At 39.2% G+C, this 14,975-nt stretch overlaps 1 protein-coding gene across 1 annotated transcript; it reads right to left on the bottom strand.

Moving 5' to 3' along the window:
- Window positions 1-1,114: 1,114 nt before the first annotated feature.
- Window positions 1,115-8,925, bottom strand: LOC135241288 (uncharacterized). Its single transcript, XM_064311544.1, has 2 exons — window positions 8,597-8,925; window positions 1,115-1,628 (listed from the first exon to the last, which is right to left on the bottom strand). Exons 1-2 carry the CDS (start codon window positions 8,923-8,925, stop codon window positions 1,115-1,117), a joined length of 843 nt encoding a protein of 280 aa, XP_064167614.1.
- Window positions 8,926-14,975: the final 6,050 nt, after the last annotated feature.

Raw genomic sequence — 14,975 nt, 5'->3', positions numbered from 1 at the left:
AATTCTGTAAATCTTTGGACTTGGAATGGCACAGACTCACAGACAGAATTTGCCTACTCTGCTTCATTTTCATTGAAATGATATCACAGAGCTACATTTGGTTTTCAAAGCATGAGAGTCTTGATCACTGCAGCTCTTGTAACCTTTTTTGGGGAAGCACAAATCATATGCAAATTAAAGCTTCTCCATCAAGGTACCTCCATATTACCCAAAATTAATTTGAGTTGGTATGTGTTTGCATGTTTGTGGTTGTGTGTTTTTGAGGGTGCAGGTGGTGCAGCACCTTTGTGATTGAGTCTTTGTACAGTGTACACTACAAATAAAATTTTATTAAATTTAGTTTATTATCTGTTGTAAGGATTAAATAGGATGGCATACTGTAGGCTAGAGCACACATTTTCAATCGAGTAACAACGGCAGACCAATATTAATGGAAAACATGAAGCTAATATAAAGTGGCATCACCAGGTAGGTACTGTTCGTGAAACTCGGCAGTTTATGCTATTAGCCCTATTGACAAGCCAAAGTTAATTTATCATTCTTATAGTCCTTAATTAAAAGATCAATAAAATAGTTAATTTAGTTATATTTAATCAGAGGGGTGTAGTAAAAAGGTTGACTTACAAAGAAAACTTTGAAAACATTCTCTGGAGAGCTTTGAAGCTTAAGATTACTGATGACCCACATCATGTCTGCACCGCTGAGATCATAGATCACAGAGTTTCACAGATGAGCCACAAAATTTTTGTTTCTTTGTTACGCTCTTTAAAAACTGTTTTTCAAATAAGACTAAAAACTTTAACTTATTGCAGGGTGCAGCCACATTATTGCATTTACTGTAATACACTCCAGTACAAAAAGAAAACTTACACATGTACTCAAAGCTTTTTGGAACATATTCTTTCCCTTATGTAACCCTTATACTTCATGTATGCCAGGAGAATCCTAATATACATCAATTGCATGAAATTGCGTCAATCAGAATGATTGTTTCCACCTCTCATGTTTAGAATAAAGACGGCCACATAAAAATAAACAAAAATGTAAAATAATTGTATGATAACAATCATTATCTCTCAGTATTCAATGCATAAATGTGATCTGCAAGCTACGTTCATGCTCTGTTGAATCCACACAGCTGAGTGCTCTGCACAGCTCTGTTCCACAGATCAGCTGCTCGCTGCCGGAACAGGGTCTGTCCAAAGCCAAAGTTTATCATGGTGCCCACGGAGAAGAAGGAAATGACTGTGCCCAGAATTTCAAAATCTACGAATTCAGGAATAAAATAGTCCAGGATAATCCACAGTGAGCTGAAGGTGTAGAGTCCAGCCTGAATGATGCCTGTGATGGTGACCCTCCACTGACTCTGCAGGTGGGGGCTGGAGAAGGAGCTGCTAGGGGTCGCCTGCATCGTCTTCATGTGCTTCCACAGGTACAGCACCGTGGCACAGCTGGATGAAGTCATTGCAATTACACAAAGAATGAAATAGGACGCTTCAACTCCAGTCCTGACATTCTCAATGCCTTTGTCAGCCTCGGAATCATTGACAGATGCTGAAGTAACGCTGCCATTTTGTTGTTTAGGCCCTTTGTCCTCTAGTGAAAAAATGTATGCAACAGTAATCACGCTGTCAGACAAAATAAGGACCCTGTCAATGGCCAAACCCCAGTAAACTACTGGTTTGAAGTTCCTCTTCATCCATATGAAGAACGCACGTTGGGCAGGGACGATTCTGATGTGGTAGAAGACGCTTAGCCATGCAGTGGGAGACATGCTGAAGAGAATGCTCAACCACAGTAAGTACCACTTTTTGTCTTCAAACCCCGGTTCCTTATTTATTTCTGAGAATGTCAGACAGACAGAGAGAAGTATGGTGAACTGCACCAAGCCGTTACATCCCACCACTGACCACAGAAGCAGTAAAAGTGGCTGCTTTATGCCTTCCTCTTGCCCGCTTTTTGGAAGCAGCAGACAGGAGCAGAAAAAACATGTAATCAGCAAGCTGGTTGATGCAGCAGCCCCATTTAGAGGGACATATGTATTGTCATCCATCAGGAGGCCCATGCTGTAGACTTCAATCAAGCCAGTTCCACCTTAACTCTGTTGTGCTCAGGTCTCTCTTTATCGAATGACCTCGTGTGCTAACTTGGAATTTATTGTGCTTTCAGGTGTCCAAGATACAATGCAAACAGAGACAGACACATTTGCATTCGACATGAATCTGCCTATGTAAAACAGTCGTGTGTGTAATACCAGAACTTCAAAGCTTTAATTTCAGCCCAGCAGCAAGCTGCATTTCAAGACTCATTGTCCATCCCATACACTGGTGTGTTTCTGAAAACACAATATTCAATTAAAATGCCTAGACCAGAATTAGAGAACCAAAGCTCAAGTGGGTTGGGTGAAGTCAGATCAGGATGTATTTTCAGCAACAGCATGCACCTCAACGAGTAGGTTTTAACCCTAAATATGCAGAATGTGTTATAGTAAAATATTAAATTATAGCTACTGTATGGTTTGTGTAATACAGTTATTAAATGTCATTTCTACTCTGCAATGTGTGCTTACAACTACATATACTGAAGAACACTTATTAATGTGTATTCAAATATATGCAGTATATTTTTGTATAAAAATATGCACTTTCATAATTTCAGATCTTAGGTGATAATGCATGGAGGAATCTATGAGAAATTGAAGCCATTCTATTATTGTTTTTGGCTCAGAATTTTACTGGCACACACACTTCATTCTAAGCTTACTTTTATTTTAAATTAGATAAATCATAGATCATAGAGAGGAAATAAAGAATCTTGATCATCACAGCTGTTCTAACCTTTCATTGCAAATCGCATTCAAATCACTTGCAAATGAAAGCTTCTCTGTCATGGTTCTGTGTTTCTGTTTCTGTTTTTCCCTGTTGGGCCACCAGATGGCAGCACTTCTGTTTTGTGTCCCCTGTTGGTTAATTGTACCTGAAAAGTGCCAAACTCTCGGTGCTGTATAGGTATGGGGCATGCCCCCGCCAAGGTGTAACTTGGCGGGATGGCATACTTGCCATCCCAATTATTGCTTTCAATTATTTTATTATTGTTTCTGCTTGTATCTCGTTGTTCCCACCCTGTTCTGGTTTGATTGTTAATTGTGCCCTCCTGTTTCTTGTTGGTTTTGAGTCTATTTAAGTCCTTTGTCTCCCTGACTCGGGTGCTGGTTCCTTGTGTTTCTGTTTGTGTTTCTGCCTGCTTTCCTGCCTGCGTTCCTGCTTGTGTGTGTTCCGCCTGCCCGTATTCTGTCCTGCCTGTGTTCCGCCCTGCCCGTGTTCTGTTCTGTTTTTTTTCAGTTCTTAAGTATCTTTTTGTGTTTGTGGTTTTTCCCCTCGTGGCCTTTTGTTTGTTCCCTGTTTTTTTATTAAGTAAAGTCTTTGTTTGAATTTTCCTTTTAGAGTCTCCCGTGTTTTTTTACTCTGCGCCTGGGTCCAACCCCCCGAATCCCTGACATTCTCCATGAACATTCATCCTTATTCCTTAAAACTTTATATCCATTTAAATTCCGCATACACGTACACACACACGCACACACACAAGTGTGCACACAGACATGCACACACGCACATTTTACAATTTTACGTTTTAGTGGCAACAGCACAATCTGCCAAGCTGATGGTTCTACTCTAGTCTCACTATCTCTATAACATAACTCAGGTGCTAAATTTAGAATTTTTGTGCTTTAAATGTCTGACATGGATCCCAATGTGCCATGGCACCTTTTCATTTGATTAATGCGCCCATTTAAAGTCAATGTTCAAGCTGTTTCAAGAGCCACCACAGTAATAGCTTTTCACTGATTCCATCCCAAAGGCTGTGCCCCATGATTTTACTTCAGTTTCATGAGAACTACCAATTAGAGCAGATATTAGATCACATAACACTTTTTCACCAATTACAGCAACATGCTGAAATATTTCAATCCTTTAGCCTCAAAGGCCTGAAATAAAAGATGTTTGACGGTGAGATGGTCTACAGTCATGCCAGGGTAGATGGCTCATGATTATTCCGATAGGTAGGTCCTAGTTACAGACAAGGTAAAGCAGGCAGCTTGTTTGTGGCTAGCAACTGTCTCCCTCATTTACTAATCCTGACAAGTTTGCAGTCTTGTCTGTCACAGACAAGACAAAAAGGCCTAAGCAGTAGCAATTGATGCTAGCAAGCTGGCTATCTATACTCATAGGTAATGTCCCTTAACATTAGCTGAACCACAGCTCATTGCCACTTCCTTAGTAGCTGCACCCAGGTATTTGGAACCTTGTTTCCATCATAATATAAGCACAACACATCATTTATATTCAGAAGCAGTCTTAAAAACAGATTAATTTTGCATGCGATCATTTTGCAGCATTTACATAATATGTGTATAGGTTACATGCAAAAATGCTATGGCCATTATAATCTTTGTTTTCATTGCGAGCACCTGGAAAGCACAAGAAATTCAAATCTAGTCCTTGTGAAGGTGTTCCTGCAAAGGAGTGCTATTGTGCTGTTGAGATGAGGTTACATGATTAATTAATTGGTGATGCAATGTAGGAACATGATGCTTTTTGAAAAATGAATACTCAAATTAGTTGGCCTATTTTTATTCCTGACAGCTTTTAAATTTTCCTTTAGTTACTCAGGTACTGACTTGCTAATAAATGTTCCCTGGGAAATAAAATTACTGTTACTGCTCTTGTACTACATTCGCACTTCTGACAAAAACCCACTGTGACGCCAGGAAGGAAATTTTGGTGCTTTCCACTAGGGGGCAACAGGCCCTACTCACAGGTATGACATAATAATCACTACAGCTGCGGCCCATAAGTTCTGGGTCTAATAAAAAGGGCCTGTTTGTCAGGCCTGGGAGAGAGGGGTTTGGACCGGCTGAGCTGTGTTTGGTGCTCTGACCCCAAAGTTTCTGGGGAAGACTCGTTGCTCATTTCTCCTGTGACGCATTTTCATTTTGAAGGCTTTTTGAGTAGTTTTTTTTTTTGTTGTTTTTGTGCAAGAAAAGATGGCAAGCCAAAGTTTTATTTTGAGTTTGTTTTGGCTATTCATGTTGTGATGCCAAGGCCCTCCCCAGCCTTGCATCACACCCACTCTGTTTCTGCAGTTTGATCTGCAGATAGGAAAGTCCATGTCCCCACTCACAAGAAATGTGGCCTGTCTGTGTAGGTGGATGGGTGCGTGTTATGCTTTGCAGGAAGTTGCAAATATCCTCCCTCATCCGCTGTTTGGTTTTCGGGATGTTATCGCATCTCTTTGTCCTACTAATTTTTCCCTCTCAGGGGTGTTTACCTCTTTTACTCTTTTATCGCTCGCTGTGATACATTCCCTATAAGTCAGAATGTGCTGAACTAGACACCTCACAACAACAAGCCTGGTTGAGTCATAACATGGTGTGTACCGTCAGCACCTCCCCTACACTCTTATAAAGCAGTGGAAAACATGCTATTTTGTAGTGTTCCTTTTTAGTGAGTCTCTGTATTGCGATGGGGACCCAGTGTGACCCAGAGCGGACCAACTGCACTGACGCTGATGGCACCACTTCCTGCCAGTGTCACGCCGGATACTTCAAACACAACATTGAAGACCTGACCTGCAGAGGTAGGTGCTGGTTGTGGGTGGGCTATGCACAGGTGCAGTATCTGTAAGTAGTGACAGAACATTGAGATTCCCATTATGGCTGGGCCTTTCCACCAAATCTATTCCCCACACCAAAACACGATTGGTTTGTATCAGTGGGCATATGAGAACTCCACCAATTGTTTGTTTTCAGATGCTTCACACTTCCTGCTTTGCAAGTACTTTGTTGATTTTTTCACTTTAGTACCCTCCTCCTTTTGGTGCAAGGGCTAGAACTATTTCCCTCTGTTGCAGCCAAAAAAGGGGGTTAAGTATAAATTTGATTTCTTTTGAGGGGACACTAAACTCAATCAGGAATTGATGTGACGCATTTCCAATCCATCTAGAGCATGAGTTAATTTTGATCAGATATTGTGTACGTTTTCCTTAATGACAGTCATGCTCTCCATCTCGTCTACAATACTTCTGCATGGCTTTGATGCTAATCTTTTTTGTATTTTTCTCACAGAATGTGAAGATGGCTTTAAACAGGAAAATGGTACCTGTGTTTGGTAAGTTGCTTTTATGTAATTAAATGGTTAATTATATTCCATCCATCCCTCATCTCTACCTGATTATCCTCAGCGGGGTTGCTGGAGCTCATCCCAGCACCCACGCGGACACAGGGAGAACATGCAAACTCCACACAGAAAGGCCCTAAGCTGAGATCCAAACCCACAACCTTCTTGCTGTGAGGCAACAGTGCTACCCACTGCACCACCGTGCCACCCTGGTTAATTATATTGTAAGACATATAAAATTAAGGAAGCATTGGATTCTTCAGAAACCTTGGTTTACATCTTGTTAGTTTCTCCCACAGGTGTCAGTTTGGATTTAGGGGGTTTAACTGTGTAAATTGTAAGTTGAGTCTTTAAAAACAGGATCATAGACGGAGCACAGATGTAGTTTGAGCTCACCTGCATGTTCAGGTATATTCTGAGTGGGGTAGTACTGATACCGTACTGCTGTCCTGGGCTGCCCTGGATACCTAAACATTACTAATAGAAATTAAAAGAGATTTTGGCCTGGCTTCAGTCAACATTTGACCACAACGTTCATATGAATGCCAATATTTAATTTCTTACTTAAAAACTGTTTTGCAACTTCAATGATGACAAGATTTAGCTTTAAAAATTGATTGCATTGGAGGAATATGATGCTTCAGATTCTTTGATTGAATAGTCTCAAATTAGTTTCGCAGGCATGAAGTCAATCTGAATTTATCCTTAACTTTGTCTCAATCACTACAAATTTTCTTCGAATACTGCGTTTGGTCAGTTCATTTTAGGGATTACTTTTAATTGTCAATCTTATAATTGTAAGATAAGGACAAATGTTGATTGAATCCCAGCCTGTGTGGTGTTTAAATTGGTATGTTCAGTGTTTATATTGCTGAATGTGTGTTTGTATGCTCAGTACATATGGTATTTATGTAACATATAAACCACGACATGCAGGGCATATACAATAATATGTTGTTATGACAGCATGTCTGTCTATCTATCTATCTATCTATCTATCTATCAAATAGGAAGACATTCTGTCAGCAAGTGCACACATTTTCAACCAAGTAACAATAGTAGACCCATATTAATGGAAAACATGCATATAAAATATGCAATACCAATGTAAAGTGGTATACAGATCTATCCCTATCACATCTTTAGAGTGTATGTCAGCAGGTAGAAGATTAAAACATCACCAGGTAGGTACTTTTTTTTATTTGTGAAAAGTAGCCATTTGTGCAATTAGCTCTCTTGATCACGAACAAAAGTCAATTTATGATCATAGGTATAATTGTAAAAACAGAATTGTGAAATATAAGTAGCTTTGACAAATTAATGTTATTTAGAAAGGTAATATCTCTGTCTAAGTATTCTGAACTTAGAAAAGACTTCTAGTTCATTTTGCAAGCTCCAGCCAGCATATGTCTTATACATTATGTATGTGCAATTGCATAGACTAGGAGAGTGCTGGCACATGCATCTGCAGTCCTTAATTAGGGCGGGTAGCTGGATGGAACAGCAATGAAAGCTACGATAAATCAAACAACAGTTTGTAAGTCTGAGGAAGGGCCTGTGTGCCTAAAATGGTGCTCATTTGGTACATTAAATTATTAAATGGAGGCCTTGCAGTGTGCAGACTGTTGTTTGACCTATATGCATAGGTCAAACAACCTTGTATAACCTTGTATACTATCAGCAACATAGTATACCTGGGGAAAATATGGAACGACCTTAATTTAGTTATATTTAATTTAAGGAAATTAATAAAAAGGTTGACATACAAAATAAGATTTTGGAAATATTCTCTGGAAAACTTTGAAGCACAAGATTACTGAAGGCCCACATTATGTCTACACAGCTGAGATCACAGATCACAGAGTTTCACAGATGAGCCACATTGTTATTTTTTTGTTATGCTCTTTAAAAACTGTGTTTGAAATAAGACTAAAGACTTTTTTAAACTCTTATTGGTAAATGGACTGCATTTATATAGCGCTTTTATCCAAGGCGCTTTACAATTGATGCCTCTCATTCACCAGAGGAATTAGGTGTCTTGCTCAGGGACACTTCGACATGCCCGGGGCGGGGATCGAACCGGCAACCCTCCGACTGCTAGACAACCGCTTTTACCTCCTGAGCTGTGTCACCCCATGCATTGCCGGGTGCAGCCACATTATTGCATTTACTGTAATACACTCCAGTACAAAAAGGAAACTTATACATGTCCTCAAAGCTCATGGAACATATTCTTTCACTTATAACCCCTATACTTCATGTATGCCAGGAGAATCCTTATATACATCAATTGCATGAAATTGCGTCAATCAGAATGATTGTTTCCACCTCTCATGTTTAGAATAAAGAAGGCCACATAAAAATAAACAAAAATGTAAAATAATTGTATGATAACAATCATTATCTCTCAGTATTCACACAGCTGAGTGCTCTGCACAGCTCTGTTCCACAGATCAGTTGCCCGCTGCCGGAACAGGGTCTGTCCAAAGCCAAAGTTTATCATGGTGCCCAAGGAGAAGAAGGAAATGACTGTGCACTGAATTTCAAATTCTACTGATTCAGGAAGAAAATAGTGCAAGATAGTACACAGCAAGCTGAAGATGGAAAGTCCAGCCTGGATGATGCCTGTGATGGTGACCCTCCACTGACTCTGCAGGTGGGGGCTGGAGAAGGAGCTGCTAGGGGTCGCCTGCATCGTCTTTATGTGCTTCCACAAGTACAGCACCGTGGCACAGCTGGATGAAGTCATTACAATTAAACAAATAATGAAATAGAACACGTCAATATATAATACTACAATGATAACTTCATTTATTTCACTAGCCTCAGAGTCATTTAAAAGTGCTGAAGTAAAGGTTCCATTTTGTACTTTTAACCACTCATTTAGTGAAAGAAGCCACTTAAATTTGATGATGTTGTCACACAAAATAAGGACCCTGTCAATGGCCAAACCCCAGTAAACTACTGGTTTGAGGTTCCTCTTCATCCATATGAAGAAGGCGTGCTGGGCAGGGACGATTCTGATGTGGTAGAAGACGCTCAGCCATGCAGGGGGAGACAAGTTGAGGAAAATGCTCAAGCACAGTAAGGTCCGTATTCCAATGACAAATCCCGAGTCCATATTTATTTTTGAGAATACCAGACAGACAGAGAGAAGTATGGTGAACTGCACAAAGCCATTCCATCCCACCACTGACCACAGAAGCAGTAAAAGTGGCTGCTTAATGGCTTCCTCTTGCCTGCTTTTTGGAAGCAGCAGGCAGGAACAGAAAAAAAATGTGATCAGCAGGCTGGTCGATGCAACAGCCCCATTTAGAAAGACATATATTTTTTCATCCATCTGGAGAGTCATGCTGTAGACTTGTGCTTCAATCTGTGGTTCCACCTTAACTCTGTTGTGCTCAGGTCTCTCTTTATCTAATGATCTCTTGTGCTAACTTGGAATTTATTGTGATTTCAGGTGTCCAAGATGCAATGCAAACAGAAACAGGAATTTCAATGTGCCACGACGCATTTCCATTTGACATGAATCTGCCTATGTAAATCAGTAGTGTGTGTAATGCCAGAACTTAGAAGCTTTTATTTCAAGCTAGCAACAAGCTACAGTATGTTTCCAGACTCAAACCTTATGAGATGGATTCTTCTTCAGTAATAAAATAATTAATCCCATAGTCTGTTTTATTAAAATGCGTAGACCAGAAATAGAGAACCAGAGCTCAAGTGGGTGGGGTGATGTCAGATCAAAGATATATTTTCAGCAATGGAATGTGCCTGAATGAGTAGGTCTCTTTTATTTTCAGCCTTCCTAATTCATTCATCTGTGCTCATTCCTCAGGTTTTACAGTGATCTATATATTGCGATTAAAATGTCTGTAGCCATTATGGTTTCTAACAAAACTGAGATGCCCGACCACAATAGTGTGTCTGTTCCTGTCTTTTCATGGTCAACTCATGTACCTGTGAATGGCTTCAAATTGATAGTCAGCTTCAGAGTATTTAATGGCATTCATTTAAACCCTAAATCTGCAGAATGTGTTATCAATCTAAATAAAAAATTGAAATATAGGTTCTTTATAATTAGCGTAATACAGTTATGAAATCTAATTTGTACTCTGCAATGAATGCCTATGCTTAAAGTAAACATTTTTATACAACAATATACTGCATATATTCAAATATATGTTAATAATTGTTCTTCAGTGAATTTATTTAATATATATTGAAAAATATACAGTATATTTTTGTATACAAATATTCACTTTAATCATTTCAGATTATATATTATAATACATATGAACTCTTCACCTGATAAAAATTGTAGCCATTCTATGATTTTCTGGGCAGAATTACTGGCACACACAGAACTTAATTCTGAGCTTGATTTTATTTTAAATAAGATAAATCATAGATAATAGAGAGGAAATAAAGCATCTTGATCATCACAGCTGTTCTAACCTTTCATTGTAAATCACATTCAAATCACATGCAAATGAAATCTTCTCCATGAAGGTACATCCTCATTCCTTAAAACTTAATTTCCACTTCCATCCCACATACAGTACATATACATATGTGCACACACATGCACATTTTAAAATTCTACATTGTAGTTGCAGCAGCACAACCATTTGTCCATTTAAAACAGTGGTCTGTTTCAAGTCTGTTTCAAGAGCCACCACAGTAGCAGCTTTTCCCAGATTCCATCCCAAAGGCTGCTTATTTACAAACATAGGTGCTAAATTGGTTTGATCTGCACGTCTCTGTTTGTAAACCAAAGGCCTGAAATAAAAGAATTTAGTTAATTGTTTGTTCTTGGAATCTTGTGCCTTGTGTTCACTTTCTGTGGTCTCACATGGTGTTTGCTATTTCTTTCTCAAGTTCCAGGTTTTTCCCTCTTGTTCGCTTATTTTTGTTAATTGAATCACCATTTATCCTGGTTCCTGCTTTTTTGTCTCTGAACCTCTCATCTTGGGCATGTATTAGGCAGGGACCCTTTGGGTGTTCAAGACCAGGCTTGACACATTGCTGGATATTCTCTAAACAGTAGGTGAAATGACAAGCCCATATGGACTGAATGGCCTGTTCTCATGAGAAGCTGTAGTCTCTGCCAACTCCAATTGGGGCATAGGAGCTGTCCGGTGCTGAAAGGGAGAGGCAGCCAAAGGAAATCTCAAACAGAGAGATCTGTTTCTCATTACATTACATTTCATTACAGACATTTAGCAGACGCTCTTATCCAGAGCGACTTACACAACTTTTACACAGCATTTTTTTACATTGTATCCATTTATACAGCTGGATATATACTGAAGCAATTCTGGTTAAGTACCTTGCTCAAGGGTACAACGGCAGTGTCCTTACCTGGGAATCGAACCTGCAACCTTTCGGTTACAAACCCAGTTCCTTACCCACTGTGCTACACTCCTTCTCGTTCAGTGTCTGCAGACCGCTTTAAAAAGTCAGATCTGGTGAGATGGTCTACAGTCATGTCAGGGTCAAGGGCTCATGATTATTCTGATAGGTCCTAGTTACAGCCAAGGCACAGCTGCTAGCTTGTTTGTAGCTAGCTAATGTTACCGCTACCTCATTTACTTATCCTGACAGGATTGTAGTCTTGTCTGTCACAGACACAAATGCATACGCTGTGATAATTGATGCTAGCAAGTTGGCTATCTGTACTCATAGATGATGTCCCTTAACTTTAGCTGAACCACAGCTCATTGCCACTTTCTTAGTAGCTGCACATATTTTATATTCAGAAACAGTCGATAAGGCAGATTAATTTTGCATGCGATCATTTTGCAGCATTTACATAATATATGTATAAGTTACATTCAAAATAATATCTGTTTTCATTGCATTTTGAGCACCTGGAAAGCACAAGAAATTCAAACTTAATGTTTGTACAGATGTCCCGGCAAGAGAGAGCCATTGTGCTGTTGATATAAGGTTACAAGTTTAATTCACTTGTGTTTCAATGTAAGAGCAGGATACTTTCTGAGTAATGACACATACCAAAATTAGTAGACCTGTTATTATTCTGACCTGCTTCAAATTCTCCTTTAGTTTATCAGGTACTGACTTCCTAATAAATGTGCCCTGGGAAATAAAAGTTCTACCACTGGTGTACTACATTCACACTTTTGCTAAAAACTCACTGTTTCTACAATATGATCTGCAGAAAGTAATGTCACCACTCACAAGAAATGTGGTCTGTCAATGTGGATGGTATAGGGGGTGTGTTTTGTAGGGAGTTGCAAATATCCTCCCTCATCCACTGTTTAGTTTCCAGGATTTTTCAAAGACATGTTAGCATATTGTTAGGAGCCACAATTTTGTATGGGGGAAACCTCACACTTGATTCATTAGATAAATGGTATCTCCAGAAACCTTTCTCGCTCTCTCGTGATTGGATGGTGGTCACCCAGTTACAATTTCCAACAATACAGATGTTACAGGTGATGTTTGCTTGCTAATATAGAGTAACTGTGGCAGGGGTCTGTCCAGCAGGAGGAATCAGAGCAATCTAGAGCCATGCCTACTGATTAAGTACATTGAATCATTGTGACTGACCTGTTGAAATGGTTTGGTTCAAAGAATACCACATTCTAACCACAGACATTTGCCTCTTCTCCTTGGGCACCATGATAAACTTTGGGTTTGGATAGGCCCTGTTCTGGCAGCGGGCAGCTGATCTGTGGAACAGAGCTGTGCAGCTCACTCACATCTGTGGATTCAACAGAACATGAATGCAGTTTTTGTTTCACTTTGCACATTTTTTTCCACAATTTACATTTTTTTTCTTGATTTCTGGGAAATACTTACCCAGTCTCTCAAAGTGCACAGTCCCTCACATCCTGTTCTTAATTATTAACTTTCTTTCAGGCAGATTCCCTTTCATTGAACGTAAAGATTTTTAATTACCAACAGGTTTCATTACTTGTAGGTTGAATTACTTACATAACTTTTAATTCTTTTCATCTACTTTCTCCAGTCTGACATGCAGTGGTTAAACACACATTCATTGCTTTTTAAATAGGAGTATATATCTTTATAGGTACAGTACATTATTAGCAATGTCAGAAATTTTTTAAATGACAAAAAAATATTTTAACAATGTATTGACATGGACTTCCAGCATTTGATACTTTTACATGTGGAGTTATTATATTTTATATATACAGTGTATCGTGCTATTTATTCACTATAGGATTAGACAATATGAATATGAACTTTTAAAATATAAAATTTTGCTGGATATAAAAATGCACAAGATCTATGTATGATACGCACAAGATTTTACCATGTTGGCAGGTGTGCTTTTAGTGGAGGCAAAGGGTTGTGTTATTGTGCATGGATTCTTTTTTGATTTGTGTGCACGCATGTTTTATTTCTGCTGTACTCAAGAGTAAAAGGTGGTTATATTTGACTAATAAATATTGCTGCTGAGATGTGGAATTGTTTATCTGATTTTCACAGTGATCTAAGACAGAAGACTGATTTGATGAGTGGGTTATTCACTTTTGGAGAAGAAAAATGCATATATTTTCCCACCATCTTGGATCGAATCCAGACAGTGCCAGTGCCGACTGTGACCGGTCGCTCCATATGGCAACAGGCAATTGCCAATTGCATCCCCCAGGGTATGAGATGGTTCAGTGAGTTAGGGATCCGTGTTTCATCACTTACCGCATATGAAATGTCTGCAATTTCTTTAAAAGATAATAAAAATTACACATAAGACTGTTCAACAGATCAAAATGGGCAGGTGCACAATGGTAACAGAGTGTGTGTGTGAGAGAGAGACATTTTACAGATCATGTAAAAGAGATGAGATGTTCATGGATAGGTATGAGTGAGCTAGAGAATATAACAGAGCCTACATTTTTTGAAAAGTAAGATCACATGTTTATAATTCATTGGATAATAGTAGATGCAATGTTCAGAGGCTAAGCAGTGTCTGCAATTGCTATGACCTTCAAAGTTCACATCAATGTAAACTAGAAAGGAATAAACACATCTTTAAAAAATCCATAATCGAAGGCTGTTGTTCAATGGAACAAAGCACCAGAAATATTTGAAATTGTCCAAGTATACGCTAAAAATTTAATTATCAATAACATAAGGAAGATCCTGAAACCATAAATGGCCACACAAAGTAAACTTCGAATATACTGTGTCCATAGTTCCCCCATGTGTATACAGAGAACTGCGGAAAAGAAACAACATTACAGATATGATTCGTACAACAGGCAAACAGGGAAACTTATTGAGTTCCAGGATCAATGTATTGTCTAAAAAGACCATCTCTGCAAACGCATTTAATACCATTTTCAAGGTAAAGTCACGCATCGTCCAATAATATCACCAGGCATCTGTGGGGGAACCTCCAAAATATACGATCGATATACATTCAAAGAAAACTGTTTTTAAAAATGGAAGACACGCCATCAAGCGGCCAATTGTGGGAGGCGCGAGCGATGCCAGATTATTTCGTCGGACACTGACTAACCTAAACTCCTTTTGGAGCTAAACCCCTCCCCTTTCGAGTTAGACCAGTTCCATTTGGAGCTGATCCAGGCGCCCTCTTCCTACACTAGAAACAAGGACCAATAACAGTGGTCGGTTTAGTGAGGTCAGAGATTGAGCGAATTCGAGAGTATCCACTAGCTTGATTTTCTGTCCGCAGGAAGTACAAGAGCAATACATTGTGCTAACAGCCTGGACAAGCACGACCATCTTGTTATTTCCTCAAACATCTTTTTAGTAATTTGACTCGGGAGGCGGGTCTAAATTTTC

Source organism: Anguilla rostrata, chromosome 15, assembly GCF_018555375.3.
Source record: "Anguilla rostrata isolate EN2019 chromosome 15, ASM1855537v3, whole genome shotgun sequence".
NCBI classification, from domain to species: Eukaryota; Metazoa; Chordata; class Actinopteri; order Anguilliformes; family Anguillidae; genus Anguilla; species Anguilla rostrata.
Note: the sequence above shows the minus strand (reverse complement) of the source record. Positions and strands in the feature narration are given on the sequence as shown.